This window comes from Mirounga angustirostris, unplaced genomic scaffold (assembly GCF_029215605.1).
Source record: "Mirounga angustirostris isolate CCGP_5_RB_7025 unplaced genomic scaffold, mMirAng1.0.hap1 SCAF_3, whole genome shotgun sequence".
In the NCBI taxonomy this organism is placed as follows: domain Eukaryota; kingdom Metazoa; phylum Chordata; class Mammalia; order Carnivora; family Phocidae; genus Mirounga; species Mirounga angustirostris.
The window spans coordinates 51,137,307-51,157,344 of NW_026991711.1; the positions used below are offsets into that span (position 1 = coordinate 51,137,307).

At 37.9% G+C, this 20,038-nt stretch overlaps 2 protein-coding genes across 14 annotated transcripts in view; both read right to left on the reverse strand.

Annotated features, from left to right (window-relative positions):
• The window catches only part of SUGT1 (SGT1 homolog, MIS12 kinetochore complex assembly cochaperone), a 59,332-nt gene extending 58,806 nt beyond the window's left edge, over positions 1-526 (reverse strand). The window contains exon 1 of one of the 2 annotated variants that reach the window (XM_064586029.1): positions 40-526. In XM_064586029.1, the coding sequence (XP_064442099.1) occupies positions 40-77 (38 nt within the window). In that variant the 5' untranslated portion in view covers positions 78-526. The remainder of the gene's footprint in view (positions 1-39) is intronic. The other variant, XM_045869545.3, reaches the window with a different exon arrangement.
• A 2,109-nt stretch (positions 527-2,635) lies between these two features.
• ELF1 (E74 like ETS transcription factor 1) overlaps positions 2,636-20,038 on the reverse strand; it is a 113,559-nt gene continuing 96,156 nt past the window's right edge. For all 12 annotated transcript variants that reach the window (XM_045869539.3, XM_054506349.2, XM_054506352.2 and 9 more), the window contains 3 exons: positions 19,582-19,774; positions 17,952-18,401; positions 2,636-11,423 (listed from right to left, as the gene is read on the reverse strand). In XM_045869539.3, coding sequence (XP_045725495.1) covers positions 10,820-11,423; positions 17,952-18,401; positions 19,582-19,774 — 1,247 coding nt within the window. In that variant the 3' untranslated portion in view covers positions 2,636-10,819. The remainder of the gene's footprint in view (positions 11,424-17,951; positions 18,402-19,581; positions 19,775-20,038) is intronic.

Genomic DNA, 20,038 nt, shown 5'->3' on the forward strand with positions numbered 1-20,038 from the left:
GCGGAGATAAAAATAAATAGCAAGAATGAAAACACGCACTTCTGGGCTCTCGCAGGTTCTGCTGCAGCTGCCGCCATCCCTAAAAGTCGCTGTTGCCGTTAGAGCAGCTTCCTCCGAGGTTATGAGCTACACCGCCGCCGCCCAACGGGGAAACTTCTGGAGAAGCACCAACCGAGCTTCCGTCCTAAGTAGCCAACGAGCAGCCACGCAGCGTGTCGCGGGGCGGGGGAGGGGAGACGAAAAGCGTGCGCAGGGCCGGCTGGGACCGTGGAGGACTGAGTCTCCCGGCCGGCCCCAGTCCCGTGACCGGCGCTCTCAGTCCCCGCCCCTCGCAGCCATGGTTACGGAGGCGTCGGCTATTCACGCTTGCCCCTGTCTTCCGCTACGCCTCCGCACCCCAATAGAACCTTCAGCGGTAGTAGCTCCAAAGCACTTTTGTAGCATACTGTTATTCCATAGGAACATGGGGCGTTTGGGAGAGTTGGGACGTCTATTAATAACAAGGCACGTCGGGCTCCATTTTCATCACCGTTCACCACAGTTCTCATCATGGCTACCGGAGGCAGCCAAGCCTTTCGAGACCCGTGACGTCATTCGCCTATACGTGTTCTTTTCCGGAAGCATCGTTCCGGCTTGCGCGTAGATCCCGTGATCTATGCGCCGGGAATCCTAACGGACTAGGACTCGCCGGAAATGGTTCTGCCTTTGCAGATGCTAGAGTGGAAGAAGCCTTTTGGTTCCGGTGCGGTTGTACTAGTCCATTACCCACAACTCCGCAGCCCCAGGCTTTTCTCGTATTTGGCTTCTCCGATTGAGAAGAAAACCTGTTACATCCGAAGGCACGGAAGGGAGGAAGGTGGCCCGAGGTTGTGTCAGTACTGTTTTACTTTTCCAACGTAGTCGGTCCTATTCTCCCTCACCGCCCTTTGACATATGAAGATCAGATAGAAGCTTCCAGCAAGTTCCATGGAGGAGGGAGTGGGAGTGAGTTTCTCAGTCAGTAGAGATTAACAAGTAAATGGACTTGAGTGTCTACTGCATCCAAAATCTAAACTACCTGGGATTCAAAGTTGTTAATATGCCCTCCAGAAATTTAAACTAATTGTTTCGCATGCTGAAGTGAAAGGGGAATGACCCTATATAAGGAATAAGGACGGATTCCTCAAAGGTGTGATACCTGAGCCTCAGCTTCAAAAACTAAATTAGTGAATGAAGGAAATGAAAAACACAATTTGGATAGCCTAGGACGTGTATTAGGAAAACAATAATGTTAGTTCTAAAATTGGTGGAGCCAGAATTCAAGTTAGACGCTCACTGGAGAGGCAGGTGAAATGCCAGGTCATGAAGGGCTAGCCTGTGGTCTTCGGAGAAGCTTGGTTGTGATTCTCGTACCGGTGCTAGCCCATTACAGAATTTCTAATTTAAAAAGGCGGTAACAGTCAAATTTGCATTTTTGAAAGTATATTACTGTGTCTGTGCTATGGAACAACGATTAAAGGGAAAAGAGCAGTTGTTGGGAGACTGTTACAAGCCAAAGTGACTCTTAAGTAGGTCAGTGATTGTAGGGATGGACAGAAAGTTAACAGAAATATGTGAGGTAAAACTCGCTGGGTTTGCTGATCTTTCATGTTCAGTGGTTTTTGTGTCCTATTAGTAAGGCTTCATCAGCTCCAAGGTCATGAAGATATTCTTTGTGTTTTCTTCTGGATGCTTTATTAATTTAACTTTGACATCTAGGTCTAGGATTTATCTCAATTTTTTGTGAAAGGGATCAAGGTTCATTTCCTCCCATATGGATATCCAGTTGACCCAGCCCTATTTATTAAAAAGACTATCGTTTGTCATTTCCCCCGTCATATTTTTCTGGCACCTTTGTTGAAAGTGGATGACCATACATAGGTGGGCCTGTTTCCAGGTTCTCATTCCATTGGTCTGTTTGTCTAACCTTGTACCAGTACCACACTGTCATAAATTAATGTAGCTTTATAATAAGCCTTGAAGTCCTAGAACTGTTCAAGGTTGCCTTAGCTATTCTAAGTCCTTTGTAATTTCCATTATTTTAGGCATCTTATAAAATTTATTTCCATTAATTTATAAATTTTGGAATAAGCTTGTCAACTTACAAAAAAAAAAAACTCTGCTGGGGCGCCTGGGTGGCTCAGTTGGTTAAGCGACTGCCTTCGGCTCAGGTCATGATCCTGGAGTCCCGGGATCGAGTCCCGCATCGGGCTCCCCGCTCAGCGGAGAGTCTGCTTCTCCCTCTGACCCTCCCCCCTCTCATGCTCTCTCTCATTCTCTCTCTCAAATAAATAAATAAAATCTTTAAAAAAAAAAAAAAACTCTGCTGGAATTTTATTTGGACTTTATTGGCTCTATGGATCTGTTTGGGGAAAACTGGCATCTTAATATTGAGTTCTCCAACCCATAAGTATCATTCATACACCTTCCATTTATTTAAATTGTCTTTAATTTCCTTCAGCAGTGTTTTGTAAATTGCAGTGTAGTGGTTTCACGTATCTTTCATTAGACTTATACTTGGGTATTTGGCTTTTTAGTACTATTTTAAATAACATTTAAAAAGTCTTATATTTTACTACTTTGTTGCTGATACATAGAAACAGTATTGATTTCTACATATTGACCTCATATTCAGCTTTCTTACCAAGTTCTCTTATTTCTAATACCTTGTAGTTTCTTTTAGAATTTCTATGATTACAATTTTGTCATCTGTTAATAAAGATGGTTTAATGTCCTGTGCAATGATTATACCTTTTATTTCTTTTTCTTGGTCTTTTTCTGGCTAGTATGTCTCATTCAGTGTTGACTAGAATAATGATAATGGGCTTCTTAGCTATAACATCAGAGGGGAGAGCATTCAATAGCAAAAGCTTTTTTTGCCTTTATTGAAATGTTCGTATCTATTTTTTCTTTAATACGTTAAGTCAGTTACTTTGGTTGATCTTCAAATGTTATTTAAATGGCCAATATGCATATGAAAAGAAGTTCTACATCAATAGCTATATTAGGGACATTAAAATCATGCTTCAGTCCTAAACACTCACCAGAATTGTTTAAAAGGAATTCCAATGCCAAGCCTTGGCAAAGTGGAGCACCTATAACTTATGTATATTGCTAGTAGGAGTATAAATTGGTGGAATTACCTTAGAAAACTTTCTAAGATTTTTTTTTAAGTAATCTCTACAGCCAAAGTGGGGCTTGAACTTAAAACCCGAAGATCAAGAGTCGCATGCTTCACTGACTGAGCCAGCCAGGCACCCCTAGAAAATTTTTTGACCGTATCTACTAAAGCTAGTCCCACATATACCCTATTATCCAATAATTCTACCATTGGGCATATCCCCAAGAGAAAAGAGTACTTATGTTTGTGTACAAGAATATTGATTACAGCATTATTCACAGTAGGAAAAACTGGAAATGTCCTTTGATAGGAGGAAAAAACTATAGAGCAATGATTTAAGAATGAACTACCAATACACACAACAATATGTATGAACCTCACATACATAATGTTGAGTTAAAGAAGCCAGACAAGGTACATCCTGATTGGTTCCATTTATATGAAGATAAAGACTATTTTGAGGGATACCAGAAAGTGATCTAGTTGGGAAGAGCTGTGAGGGAAACTTCTTGGATGCAGGAAATGTCACACATCTTGATTTAGGTGGCAGTTACATCAGTATATTCAGATGCAAAATTTTATTGAGTCATACACATAAGATTTGTGCCTTTCATGCCTCAATAAATAGGGAAAGATTTAAAACAAAATCAACAAACAATTTGAAATTTATGACATTTACAATTGCATCAAAAATATTAAATACTAAAAAATAAATCTGACAAAGAATGTGCAAAAAGTATATATTGAGAATTATGAAACTTTGCTGAGAGAAATTAACACTTAAACAAATGGTGAGGCATCTATGGAGACTCAATATTGTTAAAATGTCGGTTCTTCCAAAGTTGATCTATAGATTCAACATGATCCCAATCAAAACCCCAAAGGCTTTTTCTGTTTCAGAAGTTGACATACTGAGTCTGCAAATTCAAATGGAAATGCAAAGTTAGAATAGTCAAATCAACTTTGAAAAATAAATTTGGAGAGCTAACACTACCTGATTTCAGCACATCAACCTTGTGTACTGGCACAAAGATAGACAAATTGATAGAACAGAATAGAGTCCATAAATACACCTGTACATACATAGACAACTAATTTTCAACAAAGGTCCAAAGGTAATTCAGGGTAGATAGTTGAAAGGATAGCTGGGGTGCCCGGGTGGCTCAGTCCATTAAGTGTCTGCCTTGGGCTTAGGTCATAATCCTGGGGTCCTGGGATGGAGCCCAGCGTCAGCCTCCCTGCACACTGGGGACTCTGCTGCTCCCTCTCCCTCTGCTCCTCCCTCCACTCGTGCTTGCGTATGCGTGTGCTCTCTCTCTAATAAATAAATAAATCTTAAAAAAAATTAATTCAAAATGGATCATGGACCTAAATGTAAAACTTCAAAGTTTAAAATTTCTAGGGACGCCTCGGTGGCTCAGTCAGTTGAGCATCCAACTCTCGGTTTCTGCTCAGGTCATGGATCTTGGGGTTGTGAACTCAAGCCCTGTGCCAGGCTCTGCACTCAGCAGGGAGTCTGCTTGTGATTCTCTCCCTCTTCCTCTGCCCCTATCCCCCCTCACGTGTGCACTCTCTAAAATCCTAAAAAAAAAAACACAACTTTAAAACTCTAGAAGGAAGAAAATCTTAGTGACTGTGGATTAGGCAAAGATTTCTTAGATGTGACACTAAAAGCATGTTCCTTAAGAGGAAATTGATAAATTGGACTTTACCAAAATTAAAAGGTTTCTGCACTTTAAAAATAGTTGGGAATCATATAGCTGATAAAGAGCTTGCATCCAGAATATATAGAGTTCTCAAAACCCAGTAATAAAAAAACAACAGAATTTTTAACAGGCAAAAAATTTTAACAATCATTTCATCAAAGAAGATATGTGGATGTCACATAAACACATCAAAAGATGTTCAGAATCAGTGTCCTTAGAGAGATGTAAATTAAACCACAATGAGATACCACAACACATTAAAATGGCTAAAATGTTACGGGCACCTGGGTGGCTCAGTTGGTTAAGGGTCTGCTTTTGGCTGTGGTCATGATTCCAGGTTCCTGGGATCAAGCCCTACATCGGGCTCCCTGCTCAGTGGGGAGTCTGCTTCTCTCTCTCCCCCTGCCCCTCCACCCTGCTCATGCTCTCTCTCTCTCTCGTTCACTCTCTCTCAAATAAAATCTTTTTTTTAAAAAAAATGGCTAAAATGTTAGGATGTAGAGCAACTGAAAAACTCATACTCTGCTGGTGGGAATGTAAAATGGCACAACCGTCATATGACCCAGACAGACCACTCCTAGGTATTACCAAAGAGATAAGAAAATGCATGTCCATATAAAGATTAGTACAGGCATATTTATAGCAGCTTTAATGGTAATAGCTGAAAATAGAAACAACCCAAATGTCCATCCACGGGCGAGTAGATAAACAAGCTGTAGTATATCTATGCAATGAAATATAAGTAATAAAAGGAATGATAAACTGGGGTGCCTGGGTGGCACGCTTGGTTGAGCGTCTGACTCTTGGTTTCGGCTCAGGTCATGATCTCAGGGTCCTGAGATTAAGCCCCACATCAGGCTCTGCACTCAGCATGGAGTCTGCTTGAGATTCTCTCTCCCTCTCCCTCCACCCCTCCCACTCAGGTTCTCTCTCTCTCTCAAATAAATCTTAAAAAAAAAAAGGAATGATAAATTGATGCACACCACAACATGGATAAATTTCAAAATAATTCCACTAAGTAAAAGAAGCCAGACAAAAAATAGTATATACTCTATGATTCCATTTATAAAAATCCTAGAAAATGCAAACTAATATAATCTATAGTGACAGAAGGCAGATCAGTGGTCAACAAGGGGGTGGAATAGGCCAAGAAGAGCAAGGAGCAACAGCAAGAAGGGAGTAGTTACAAAGAGGCACAAGGTAACTTTTAGGGTAATGTTCAGCAAACCTGGGAAGGTTCACCATTTGATTATTGTGATGATGAGTTTATACTGTTTAAACATGTGCAGTTTATTGTATATCAATTACAGCTCCATAAAGCTATTTTTAAGGCAAGTTTGGCTCCATAGATAAGATTTGAGAGTCATCAGCATACAGATGGTAGTTAGCAACATGAGAAAACTAGTGTGAAAACGGGCAAGGAGAAAATGTAGTCAGGTATTTAATAAATATCTAGTATGTACAGTTATAAATATTACACTAGGACCTGAAAGTACTAAAATTACTACAAGTTTGGCTCTTATATAGTGTTGGAATCACACTTATCAGCCGGCAATTATTATTGTCGTGTTGTATGTGCCCAAATGGGAGAAATTAAAAGGCTCTATGACAGCAGTGGGAAGCTTCTAAGAGCTCAGAGAAAGCTCTCAAGAAGAAGTAATGTCTAAGCTGAGGTTCAAAGAACAGGTAGAAGTTAGCCAAATAGAATGAGATAAACTGGGGGCACCTGGCTGGCTCAGTCAGAAGAGCATGTGACTCTTGATCTCGGGATCATGAATTTGAGCCCCACATTGGGTGTAGCGATTACTTAAATATTTTTTTTAAAAAAGAATGAGATAAACTGTGCAAAGCAGAGTGACAGCAAATGCAGGGGTTTTGTTTTTTCCTAACCATGTCCCCTTCACCCACCCAACCACCAAATTGTGTAAATTCAAGCTCCACAAATCTGGCTTTTCCCTTACAGAAGACATAGGTCATTCTTTTGGGCAGCTCAGAGTCTCAGCCCCCTTATGTTTGGGGGGTTCCTTGAGTCTTAATGCCCACTGAGGCAGCCTCCTCTATAGAAGCTGAAAATGCCAAACTAGTTGAGAAGCTAAACTTTTGCTTTCTCAACATCCCTTGGAGTTCAAGTCCTGGCTGGACACTTGACCTAGGCTCTGCCCGGCACAAAAATTGGTAACTAGTTGACACAATGAATCAAGGAAGTACCCTGGTTAATTCTCTCTAGAGGCAGCAGCACCCCTATCAAGATCTAATTCCTAAGGCAGTAGAGACAGTAATACAAAGCTCAGTGTTCAGTACTTGACAACAGTGGCTACAATTTCCCTGCTAGACTAGTTGTGCAGTTTGTTCCTAGCTACATGACTCAGATGGATCTCGATTCTCTAGTCCTTGTGTCTATTCTATGAGCTATGCAATATTCTTCTAATAGAACTTCTTTTATGCTAAAAACCAGAATTCAATTCTGTTGCTAATGACCAACAACTCAAACTGACAGACAGTTTGGTATTTGGAAGTGGAATGATCCCCCACTGACCCTGGTTTGTGTAACTGGCCAGCTATGTCTAAGAGGCAGGATGGAAGGCACTGAGGACACAGCTCTTCTAGATGGGAATATGGTGACCCTGGGACAGGGCATCAAACTTACACCATCAAGAAATGCATTCTAAAGCTGGGGAACCCTGGAAAAAATCTTTTTCTGAGCGCTCATACTAGATGTGGCTGAGGAGGATAAGAAACCAGGGAGCACAGCTGATCTGAAAAAGAGGTCTGCACATCATCCCAAACATCCTAGTCATGAAACTGGATCAAGTAACTGGATGAGACTTTGGCTGATCTCTCTTTGGGAATGAAGTTTTATGTAGGCATGAGCACTTTTGAAAGTGTATGTAAAGGAAGGAGGATGTGTATGGGTGATAGTAAACTGCATCATTCCTCCCTTATTTCTTGCTATGGAGCCCTAATTTTGTTTGGCTGTCCATCTCCCTAACACACAGCTAAGTCATTTATGGTAATCCTACTTCCTTGGCCAGCACTTTGTTTAGGAAGGGGTATATGACCAATCTAGCCAATAAGCTCTGAAGAGATGGCTGCTCAGGGTGTTCTGGGAAAGGTCTTCTTACTGATAAACAGAAACATAGAAGGAACTTGCAACTATGGCAAGGATCGAGTCCCCTATCGGGCTCCCTGCTCAGTGGGAAGCCTGCTTCTCCCTCTCCCACTCCCCCTGCTTGTGTTCCCTCTCTAGCTGTGTGTCTCTGTCAAATAAATAAATAAAATCTTTAAAAAAAAAAAAGGAAAGAAAGGAAAAGAAGAAAAAGAAAAGAACAGTGATCATTGGATAAAATGTGGGGAACTCCAACCTTTGCAAAAGTCTCTGGAGCAATACTAAGAAATTATTATACGGCCAGAGGAGAATAGGAACAAGCTGGGCACAAAAGTGAAAGCAAGAGAGAATTTAAGAGTGAGTTATAAAAGGTTAAATACTAGAAAGGTCAAGGAAGATAAAGAAGGCTAGAAATTTGGCAATATGGAAATTAATTACTAGTGACCTTTTCAACAGTAACTTCAGGGTAATAGAGCAAATGCAATACTACAGAGGGTTAAAGAATGAATGGAAAATGAGGAAAGCGTCAGGTTTTTAGGTTAAGGACCGTGACAGTAACATCACAGATCCTTCCTTAATAAATACACGTTGAATCAATGATTTGATGTGCAAGGCCAGGTACCGACTGAGCGCTATGCTCCTGTTCAGTTCAGTACAATCAGATTATGTTAGGGGATGCATGGCTAGAGAGAGTTCTGGAGGAGAAAGAACTTTTCCATGACCCTCTTAGGGTCCTTCGCTGAGCCTAAAAATCAAACTGACAAAGACAGATTAAAGGAGGAAAGCATATTTATTTTAATATGTTTTACATGACATGGGAGATTTCATATGGAAATAAAGACTCAAAGAAATGCTTAAGCCTAAGTGTTTTTATACTAGGTTTGATAGAGTGGAAAGTCATCAAAAATGACAGGAAAAAAGGGTATGAGTGAAGGGTAGTGAACAGGGAAATTTAGCAAGGCCTATTCATTCAGTTTCTTCTTTGCTTCCCTCTGACTTCAGAGACAGAAATGCTCCTTCTAAAATCATGTTTTGGAAGAGTATTAACTGACATGAGAAAATGGGTAAGTGTACAGGGGTATCACACTGAGATTTTAATTTTCTTCTATTTTTGTTTCCATGTTTTCCAAGTTTAACAATTAACAGATCTATTTTCTAATTAGAAACCTTGGTTTTTAAAGTATGTTGGATATCACTGCTGAGAAAATCTTATGGTTTTCTAATTTTCAGAGCTTATGGCGATCCATCGTGTGCTGTCTGGAAGCCACCGTTTGGCCCAGCAGCAAGGAAAAAGGAGAGGATGACAAGTCTGCAATTATAACCTGACCAGTGGAGCTTGTTATACGAACATTTAGTAACACTGTAAACGCTAGCAACATTTTCTGTATATTTGTTCTTAAGAGACATTTGCTTGAAAACACAAACATTGAGGATTTTTACATGATTTATTTAATAATAAACCAATTAAAGATACAAAAACGTTTAGAGGATTCCAAAATTTAAATTTTTGTTTAAATACAAATTCACTCTGTAATATGAAAACATATAACATCAGACCTCTAAACATAATGATTTTTTTCATCTACAAAAATTTCTCCTCTGCTGTGCTAGAAAATTTGCAGAAAACAATTTTTCTTGTGAAATTAAATGTACATTATTTACAGTTGAAAAAGTAATCTAAAAGCTATTTCATTTCAGAGACTTAGATATATATGTATATTATCTTTGTATGCAACCCCCCACTCCCAATAAAAAATGATCCAAAATATAAAGCAATTATGCTTTTATAGAAACTGACTACTCAGCCAGATTAGCCCAAGGCTTGGTTGCTTTCTGGCCCCTTAAGAAAGAGCTCTGACTCTTTCAGAATGGCAGTATATCGTTTAGCAGTCGGCAACGTAAGTTTACTAATGGACCATGGTGCACAGTGGCCTGAAGAGTTAATGAACAAAGTATTTAGGAAGAATTCAGATTCAGAGCAGATCTTACAGGTAACAGAAGAATGAATTTTGTAGGGCCACTTATTTTTCTGTAATATGTTAGCTATATTTACATTAAGAAATATGTGATAATGTTTTAGTTGATTTAACTTTAAAATATAGGAGCTAGAAACTTCAAATTTAGAACCAGAAAGCAAACTGGAGATCATCAAGTCTAATCCAATGCACCCCCCTCTTCCTTTTTTGAGAGAACTGAGGCCCAAAAAGATCCAGTGGCTTTGCCCAGTTATATAACCAAGCCAGCAGGAGAGCCACTCATAGGCTGATGCTTTTGTACTCTCCTGCTTCTGAAGTAACGTTCAGCCATATCATGGACATTTTCCAATTTTTCATGTTATTTTTTACATATTCATAGTTCCTTATACAGTGCAATCAACTAAAGTCAATCTAAGTGAAATCATAATTTTAACAAAGTAGAAAATAGGTGTCTTGCACCTGGAAGAGTCAAGACTTTCACTTACACAAATGGAATGAAAATAGTTCCTACATAAATTTCCTGTTGCCTTATATTGACGTACTGTATTTACAAAAGAATCAGAAAAGCTAATACCATGTAAAATTAAAAAAGAAACGTTAAAAATGCTTATGATATAGCAACTGAAAAAAAATCAGAAAAGAAGGTCTTCATAGTATAAAATGCCTGTTCCTTCACAATTGAATTCTGAAACATTTGGAGAACAAAGAGAAGCACTTGGGTTCCCTCCCTCATCCAACAAAGTCAACATTAACTCTAAATTAATATTTTTAACAATTAACTACAAAATTAGGAACATTTGTAGAATTTCTCTGAGAATCAATCAGACAGTCTGCAGACAACTGACAAGGTTCAATTAAAAACCAATCATCCATAATTCCTTTGGTATATTCATTAAAAAGAGTTGGGTTCCAGCAATTCATTTTGTTTCATAGCTACCTGAGAGACAAACCCGTTGGAATTGGATACCACCATCACATAAGGCTGCGGCTGCGGCTCGGTTTTCTCACTGTCTTCTTTCCAATTATCTTCAGCTTCCTTTTTCACCGCTTCCTGCGTAAGAGTTTTTGTTTCTTGAGCTTTGATAACTGAAGTGATGACGGTGCCAGGTGGGTGAGCAACGAGTTGTGAACTTCGAGGAGAAAAGGTCACCACGGGGGTCGCAGCACTGAAGGACGGAGATGAAGCCACGGTGACCGTGCCATTGCTGATGGACTGCACGTTGCTGGTAAGGACCTGCTGCACATGTGCAGGGCTCAGGACAATGGAAGGAGGGGAGCCCGGCTTTTGGGACTGCAGCATGACGTTTTCTTTCAGTACTGTCATGGGCTGTGATGACGGAATGGCTTGTAAAATAAATTTCTGAGACCCCGCACCTGAAGATGGATCTGTGCTGGCTATCACTGTTGTGATTGGCACAGTCTGGAGTGTTACTGTATGCAAATGCTGATTCCCAGGAGACACAACCACTGGAACTTGGGCAGGAGCCTGTATAGTCCTATTGAGATGACGAAATAACAGAAAATCAGCATATTCTAGAATTATTTGAAACTTTAACATTTGACAAGTTGTTTTGACAAAATAGAGGAGTCATACATTTGAAATGCTGCTTCCCATATCTTCGACACAGCAAAAACATCATACCAGACCCGGTCTCATAGGGAATGCCCGAAACAAAACTCTCAAGCTATTAACTCTGATACTATCTGATGGGGCGAAGAAAGTCTGTGCAAAGTGCCACATTAATGCATATAGGGAAGCAATTTTGTTTGAAAGGAGGAGGGTATCAGAATGCTTGGCAAAGAAGTTAGGTATGAGCTGCTTGAAAGAAAATTGGGAATTTTAAAACAAATGTATTGGATTCACACTCATTATTTTTAATACTTGAAGGACAATGCTCATCCACAATTACCAAACTTTATAGGATTGTAATTGTTTTCAACCTCTTTTTCTATATATAGAAGAAAAATTCTCAATTAACAAATAAAAAAACACCTCAGTCTTAAATGTATATGTGACAGAACTATCAGAAGAAATTGTTTTTTTTTTAGAAGAAATTTAATAGTTCACAGTTCATATCATATTACATAAAGTAAATCACAAATTTAATTCATGACGATTCTTTAGGCTGGCAGAGAGAGCAAAAAAAAAGGGCAAGCTTTGGCAAAATAAACAGAAGCATGTTTTAGCAGTTTTCTCAGCTCAAATAATCTTCACAAATTTTAGCCATAAAGCTACAATTTAACATAAAATCTTTTAATGTAAACCCAGTTTATGTAAGGTTGTTAATCCCAGTTATTGAAGAGATACATAAATGATACTGTGAGTCGATCCAATTTTAAAAGTTCACTGCTGTGAAAATTACAGTTATGGCCATTGTTAATATAAAATAAATGCAGCTGAAAAAACTCAGCATCTAGATCTCAACTGTATTTCCTCTGAATTCTGTAAAGCTATTTTACAAAAAAAATAGATGATTCCTACTTCAAATGATTAACAGCTAGATTGGCCCCCATAATCTGAATGTTAATCACTGCACATAGATTATTATAGGCAAATTTTAGTAAGTTATAGTTATGTGGCCTGTCACATATGTGAGAAGTGAAACTCTGGAGAAAAGAAATGGGCTAAGTGCAAATATGAAAGAAAATTCAGTGCAACTTAAGAGAAACTCAAAGCAAGTGGAAAGACACAGGATGACCAGAGCCTACCCATTATGATAGGATTCTGATTTCCAAGTTCAGATTCCAACCAAGTTGTCACTGTGAGGATCAGTCTAGAGCAGGATATTAGCAGCTCTTTTGAAGGACAGAGCTAGAAAAGAGTACGAGTTGGGTAATGAAGATTTTTAATAGGTGGGCAGGGGATGACTAGAAATAAAGGCCAGATTTACTGATACTATTGGTCAAGCAAGGAAGAGTTGGAAGAATACAGAATAACTTTGGGAGTCAGGCAGCTTTTCCAAAATATACTGTGCCTCCTTTCTCCCCTCTGCCGACCTGAATCAGGATATCTTGGGTGGAATCTGAGCCTGGGTATGGTACCTGACCCAGCAGCCAGAGATCATTTCTTAAATAAAGGGCTTCCCATGACAAGAGTTCCTGTACATGTATATACAGATAAAACAGTACACAGGGTATATAGTAAGCACACAGATTGTATCTAGGAATATGTACAGTCTTGCCACCCGGTAAGTGCCATTACCCCCATTTTATACATAAAGAATTAATGCACAAAGAGGGTGAACAGCTAGCATAAGGTGACCAGTTAGGTAAGAAAAGAGGCCATCTGACTGCAAGGCCTCTGCTTAAACATTACAACACACTGCCACTTCTTCAGTCCTAAATAACTTCAGCTGAAGATGAATATTATCTATTATATCTTTAAACTGTGGGCAATTACCAACCTTTAATATACAACTCCACCGTCCTCTTTTCCTCCCCCAGGTGTGGCACAAGCAATAATGTACTTGGAAATTTTCCATATTGCTAATCAGGGCTACCACTAGACTTTCAATGCTTTTGTTCAAGCCAGAAAAGACCTCCTTTTCTCAAAACACCTGACTGCCATCTGCCAGAAAATACATATACTCGTCTATAATATCTACAATGTAAATATACTGGCTTATTTGAACATATTCTAAAATAATTTTCGCTAATAAAAAATTCAGAGATTAAAGGTAAAATATTATGCAGCCTTTTCCCAACCACAGAAATTTTAAATTATTTTTGTCTTAGTTAATGATTAAACAGTCAGTTGTGTCTGGTGATGTTATATAACAAAGGTTATAGTATAGTTAACTACTTTATAAAAATTTCCTAAGCTGCTTGTAACCAGTGGTGTAATACTGGAAATTTAAAATACCTCAAACTGGGGCGCCTGGGTGGCTCAGTTGGTTAAGCGACTGCCTTCGGCTCAGGTCATGATCCTGGAGTCCCAGGATCGAGCCCCGCATTAAGCCCCGCATCAAGCCCCGCATCGAGCCCCGCATCGGGCTCCCTGCTCAACAGGGAGTCTGCTTCTCCTTCTGACTCTCCCTCCTCTCATGCTCTCTCTTTCTATCTCATTCTCTCTCTCAAATAAATAAATAAAATCTTTTAAAAAATAAAAAATAAAAAAAATACCTCAAAACTTTCTGAGACTAAAAAAGATATACACTATAACATTTAGTTTTTACTGCATATCTACTCAGATGTCAAGAATGTTATTTAACTGTTACAATCACCTGTAAAGTTAAGTATTATCTTTATTTTACAGATGAGGAAACAGACTCAGAATAGTTAGTTAACCCAATTCAATGTTACATCTAATAACTGACAAGGTTGGATGGCTGGAAAGTTATGCCTACATTCTTCCTACTCCATTACTTTGCTTTTAAGATAACATTATACATTTTTAGAGGCTAATTTTCTCAAAAGACCCTAAGACAAACTATTAGTGCCTGAGTAAATATTGTAGAGAAAGAAGTTATGCTAGGTAGGTATATGGACTTGCAAGTCTACCAAGGGACAATTTTAGGAAAAAAATTGACCAGAGGCTTACAATTTCATTATAGTTGTTTCTTTAAATAACATGAAGCCAGAGTCAAAATCAAAATTTGTAAAAACTGAGCACATATACCATAAATCAATTAAGAAAAGCTTAATAGATTTCCACATAGACACATGCAATTATGTGAGAATAAAAGGAGGAGCAAAGGAAAAATTGAGAAAAGAAAAAACATATTGCTACTTCATTGTAAAATAACTGGTAATTCATGAGAGTTAAGTGAATCAGCAGGCAGGGCAGCAAATCATTAAGCTCACTGCTTTGGACTAAACTGCTTGCATTAAAACACTGTCTCCACCACTTACTAGATGTGACCAGGCTCCTTGGCCTCTCCTTGCCTTGGTTTCCTCATCTGTAAAATAGGAATAATATTACCTATATCTCATTGATCTGTGAGGATATTAGACATTAATATATGGAAAAGTGTATGAAATACAGAGAGTGCTTTGAAAGTGTCAGTTCTTGTTGTTACATTAATAATCTAATTTTAAGTCATATATATTCCATCTTCTCTTAGCTACAGAAAAAAAATCTTTAAACGGTCTTTGATTTTATTAATAAGTAGTTATAAAGATAAGAAATATATAGCCAAAGTACTGTTACTTTTTTTTTTTAAAGATTTTATTTATTTATTTGAGAGAGAGAATGAGATAGAGAGAGCATGAGAGGGGGAAGGGTCAGAGGGAGAAGCAGACTCCCCGCTAAGCAGGGAGCCCGATGTGGGACTCGATCCCGGGTCTCCAGGATCATGACCTAAGCCTAAGGCAGTCGCTTAACCAACTGAGCCACCCAGGCGCCCAGTACTGTTACTTTTCTTAAGAGTGATAATATGGTTACTTAGGGTAATCTCTCTATTCTTAAGAGCTCTATGTTGAAATGTTTAGGAGTGAAATGTCATAAGGATGTCAACTTACTTGACAAATAGCCAAACAGAAAAAAGGCTACAAATAAATATAGAGCAAAAACAAATAAGGCAAAACACTATCAACTGTGAATCCAGGAGGATGTAAATAGGTGTTCACTGTACTATTTCAATCTGCTGATATTTTGAAAATTTTCATAATGAAAAATTGGGGTAATTATAAAAAATCCAAAAAAATAAATTGCTAAGCAAGTAATGAAAAATGATTCTAGTAATGCATTAAAATTTCAGAGTAATATGTACAATTTGCTTGAAATTTATTTAACACTTTTTCTTTCTTTCTATATAATGGAAGGGAATACCAGCAAAACCCGAGTCATTATATTCAGCAGCTGTTAGTCTTCAAAGAGTATTATTATTCATTAACTTTGGCCTTTCCACATCTAATAATTTCAGGGAATAAAACGCATTCCATAAAAGGTTTAACTGCTTTAAAATAAGTAGGATTTTTGGGAGATACAAATAAAAGGTACAGCCAAAAAGAGAATTTTTTTAAAAGCCAAAGGAATGATAACGAATGTGTGTATATACATACACATAAATATAAAATGATTTTTTCAAGTTTTGAAATTAAATTTTGTTATTTCATTATATAAGCAGTCCACTTAGAGAACTCATTGCTCTGAGAGGAGATACAGAATGAATATATAAACTACTTCAAAATAAGTTCTATAAATCTGAAGGGATGTTACGTGTCAGACACTAGGTTAAAGTGGTAGGAGAAGGACAATGAATAAAATGTGGCTCCTACAGATTTAAACATACAGGAGGAGATGAGCATGAAAGTCAACCTCAACACCTGGCTCATTGACCAGACTGCGGTGCACCCAAGCAGTAAGCCTGAGCTAGAAGGCAAGGAAGGAATCATGAGCAGAGTGAGGGCTGGTGTGGAAGCTCCAGAAATTTGACTGCACTCTGTGTGCAACACAGATTTAACGACAGCTGCAAGAAGGTAATGTAGCAAAGCTGTTACTAGGAGTCTTACATAGGGTGGACCAAAGAGAAAAAAATAATAGAGGCAGGAAGCAGGCACAGAATAATCCAGAATAATCAGGGACCTTGGAAATGAAAATTCTGAAAAGTACACCAAAAGACAGTTTGCAAATCAGGGATAGGGAATGTATTATAGTGTTTTAATATCTGGCACTGAGTATCATTCAGAAGTTGACATTCAGAGTAATACTGCGTCCAATACAGTATCACAATTGAATACCTTTCAGAGCTAGAGGTATGTGGGTTTTTTTATGGGGGGGGGGGCTGGGTATTTGTTTTTATTCTCAAGGTATAAAAAGCAAATTGATTACAGATGCTAAAAAATAAATGAATCACTCCAAGAAGGGGATCCTAGTGATTAGCTGTGGCCATGTACTGTTTCCTATCAACACAAATACACACAATGATAAGATGACAAAGAGCCTAGAAACCACTGAGAGGAATCACATCCAATGAGATACTCAGTCATCACACACAACCAATAATTGACCTAGAGGAAAATAAAATATTAAAAGACAAATAGATAAGTACTCCTTTAATAACAGTTAAAGATTTATCATTCCTAATTAAAATGGGGAAAATGTAATCTTTATACTCATTGCAAGTCAATTTTCATGATGCCAAAAGTTTATATGGGCCATACAAGGAAGACTGGAATTTCTAACTCTGCCTTGATTCTGGGTAATGTTTCTTACTTCAAGATCAACTCAACAAAAATCCAGCATTTATATTTTCGAATATACGAATGTAAGACTGAAGTCACCTAATGAAAGCAATCAAAGAATCATTTTTAATGGATTTGGAAGGGTTCTTATATTTTATTATAATTCATATTCTGGAAACTCATGATAGTAGAAAAAGAAAAAAAAAAAAACACTGCAAACGTCCATCTAATTTTCTGCCTTCCTCCTTTTCCTCCATTCTATATCAGCAAGACCAGTCCCAAATTCTGCAAAAGACCAGTCTAAAGCTGATAAGGTTTCCTTGGCCAATTTGTTGTTTCATATCTTCCCTGGGGCTATGATGCAAATTTGATTTGATTGCTAAAAAACTATTCCTCCAATTTCTGCCACTCTAAAAGCCTGAAAAAGTGGACCTTAGATTCTTGGCCTCCCTACCTCTTTGGACTTTAGAACTGTTCCGTTGATAGGATCTTCCCAAGGAATAATGTTATTTCTTGGAACTCACTACATTCCAGAAGGTCACAATATGTCAATTTATGTGGAATTTTTACAGCTTCTGACTTTGGAAAAAAGATCTGAAACCATTCGCTGTATTTTCTAATATGTGGATCCCTTCTTGTATGGATCAATCGAATTATACAAAGGTAGAGTGGATAAGCTTTAAATGGATAGAACAACATCAGGTAATGACAAAGTTAAAAATAAGGAATCATTGATACAATCAGCTGCTGAAAACAATCTGCTGAACAAGATCTCTGGCTTAAAAATCAATGTAATTTTTATTTTCACTTCTGAATCCTGACCCAGAGTCATCAACGAGTAATGACTCTGGTCAGAAACATCACATAATGATACACACTGATAAGTTTAGTTTTCTCACCTAATACTCTGAACAGAAGAATGTAATGTTTCGTCCTGCACGCTACTGGTTACGCCTGCTTCTCCTTCTGGGACAGCTTGTACTGGCTGTACGACATGAATAGTCCGGAAGAGCTGGGTGGGGTATGGAGACTGTGTAGGCTGCACTGTCCTCAGGACTTCGGACGGCTGTGCGACTTCCACAGGATCTTTGGGTTTTGTAGCTTTAGAATTCCCTGGTTTGAGAACTGTAGTGGCTCCTCCTTTCATCCCTGGACTTGAAGATACTCTCGACCTGCTTGCTTGGTTTCTACTTGAAGTGGTTGTTGAAGCCAGTGATGGATCTGAAGACTCTATGCTGGAACCTGGATCCTCATCATCTATATAAATAAGATCTTTTGGCATTTCCTTAAACTGATACACCAAGCGTTGACCTTCTACTTTTGCCAGAATACCCCTTTGGTAATAGTACCTATTCAAAGCAGACAATTTTATCAATATTTTATTCAGTTAAACATAAATTAAAATTATGTTCAACAAAATTGAAGTTCTTTAATCATAAACCAAAGTTTAAAGTTGGCAACAAGTGGGAGAAGAATTTCAATGAAGGGCAGTTATTTTGTATAAAATGGTATAATTAAACACATTATTTTCTAAATAAATGTAAAACACACATACTCACAGCTAAAGAAAAATCCTTATTATCAACTAAACCTAAAACCAATTCTGATGAGGGGATTGTTGATAAAATACGTGGATTATCCTAGTCATTCACTTTTCTTCCTTCATCTCCCCTTCTTCCAACTTGCTGGAATAATCAAATCCACTATAAACCTCAAGAGTTTATTTCCCTTCCAGAGTTTATTATAATGTCCTTACCAGTTTAAATTTGATTCAGTAAATCTGATTCAGTTTTCCATATAAAATTTAATGATGTACAAATAGAAGTGACTCAAAATTTTGTCACTGATTTTAATTAGATCAAGAATCTAAAAAGTGTGAGTTAAAAAAACAAACACAAACTGTAACTAAATAGTTCTGGTTTAAGAAGGTCATCAAGTTATCAGATGACTGCTACTTCTAATAACTCTTTCTCAAACAGATACATAACTCGAAGAATAACCTGGATCACAGAAAAACACACTAAAAGTGAGCTTAGGAATAAAATGATAACCTGCCTAGTTCAAAATGTACACAATGCCTAATATTATTCTTGAAGCATTTATTCCAACATAATACAGATCATACCTGAGATTTACATTTAAAAAATGCACCCTCTTTTTAAGGGTGCATTAAGGGGTAATGCATTACCCCTACATGTTAATTTTGTGCTGAATTCGAGTTTAAAAGCTCAAAACATAGGAGCCCTTGGTCAATTTATAACTCCTGATGAGAGTTTACATTTTCTAATCCCTTTACAAGTAAAATATCTGTTGTTTGCATGAACATTTTTTTTTGAAGAAAAACATTTTCCCAGATCAGAATAGGACTTCAATTTAAATACGTACTGATTTCTAGAAGTAGCGTGGTTTAGCACTTCGATAATAAAATTCATCATTTTTGTAATCCTCTACCTTTTTAGAAGTTACCTAACTTTTTAGTATTTAGGAAACAATATTCTTAACACAATGAACTACAAAAACTTCATGTACCTGAGAGCTCTTCCCATGGTCTCGTAATTCATGTCAGGCTTGTTTTTGTGCTTCCCCCACAACCTGGATACTGCTTTAGAATCTACCAGTTTAAAAATGCCTTTTTCTCGCTGGGTCCATTTGATATATTTAGGACAAGTAGCTTTGTCCTGGAGCAGTGCCAGTAAAAACTCCCAGAGATAAATTGTGTTTCCTAAAACAAAAGCAATTTGACCAAAATTTCATTGGAAAAGAGAAAAATTAAACACAACTAAAAGCCTTGTAAGTTCCCTCTATAGTTATACAAAAATATTACATAATTTGGTTAGCACTGGCGATAATTTTTAGGGTCTAATATAGGTCTTTTTTTTTTTTTTTAAAGATTTTATTTATTTATTTGAGAGAGAGAGAATGTGAGAGAGCACATGAGAGGGGGGAGGGTCAGAGGGAGAAGCAGACTCCCCGCCGAGCAGGGAGC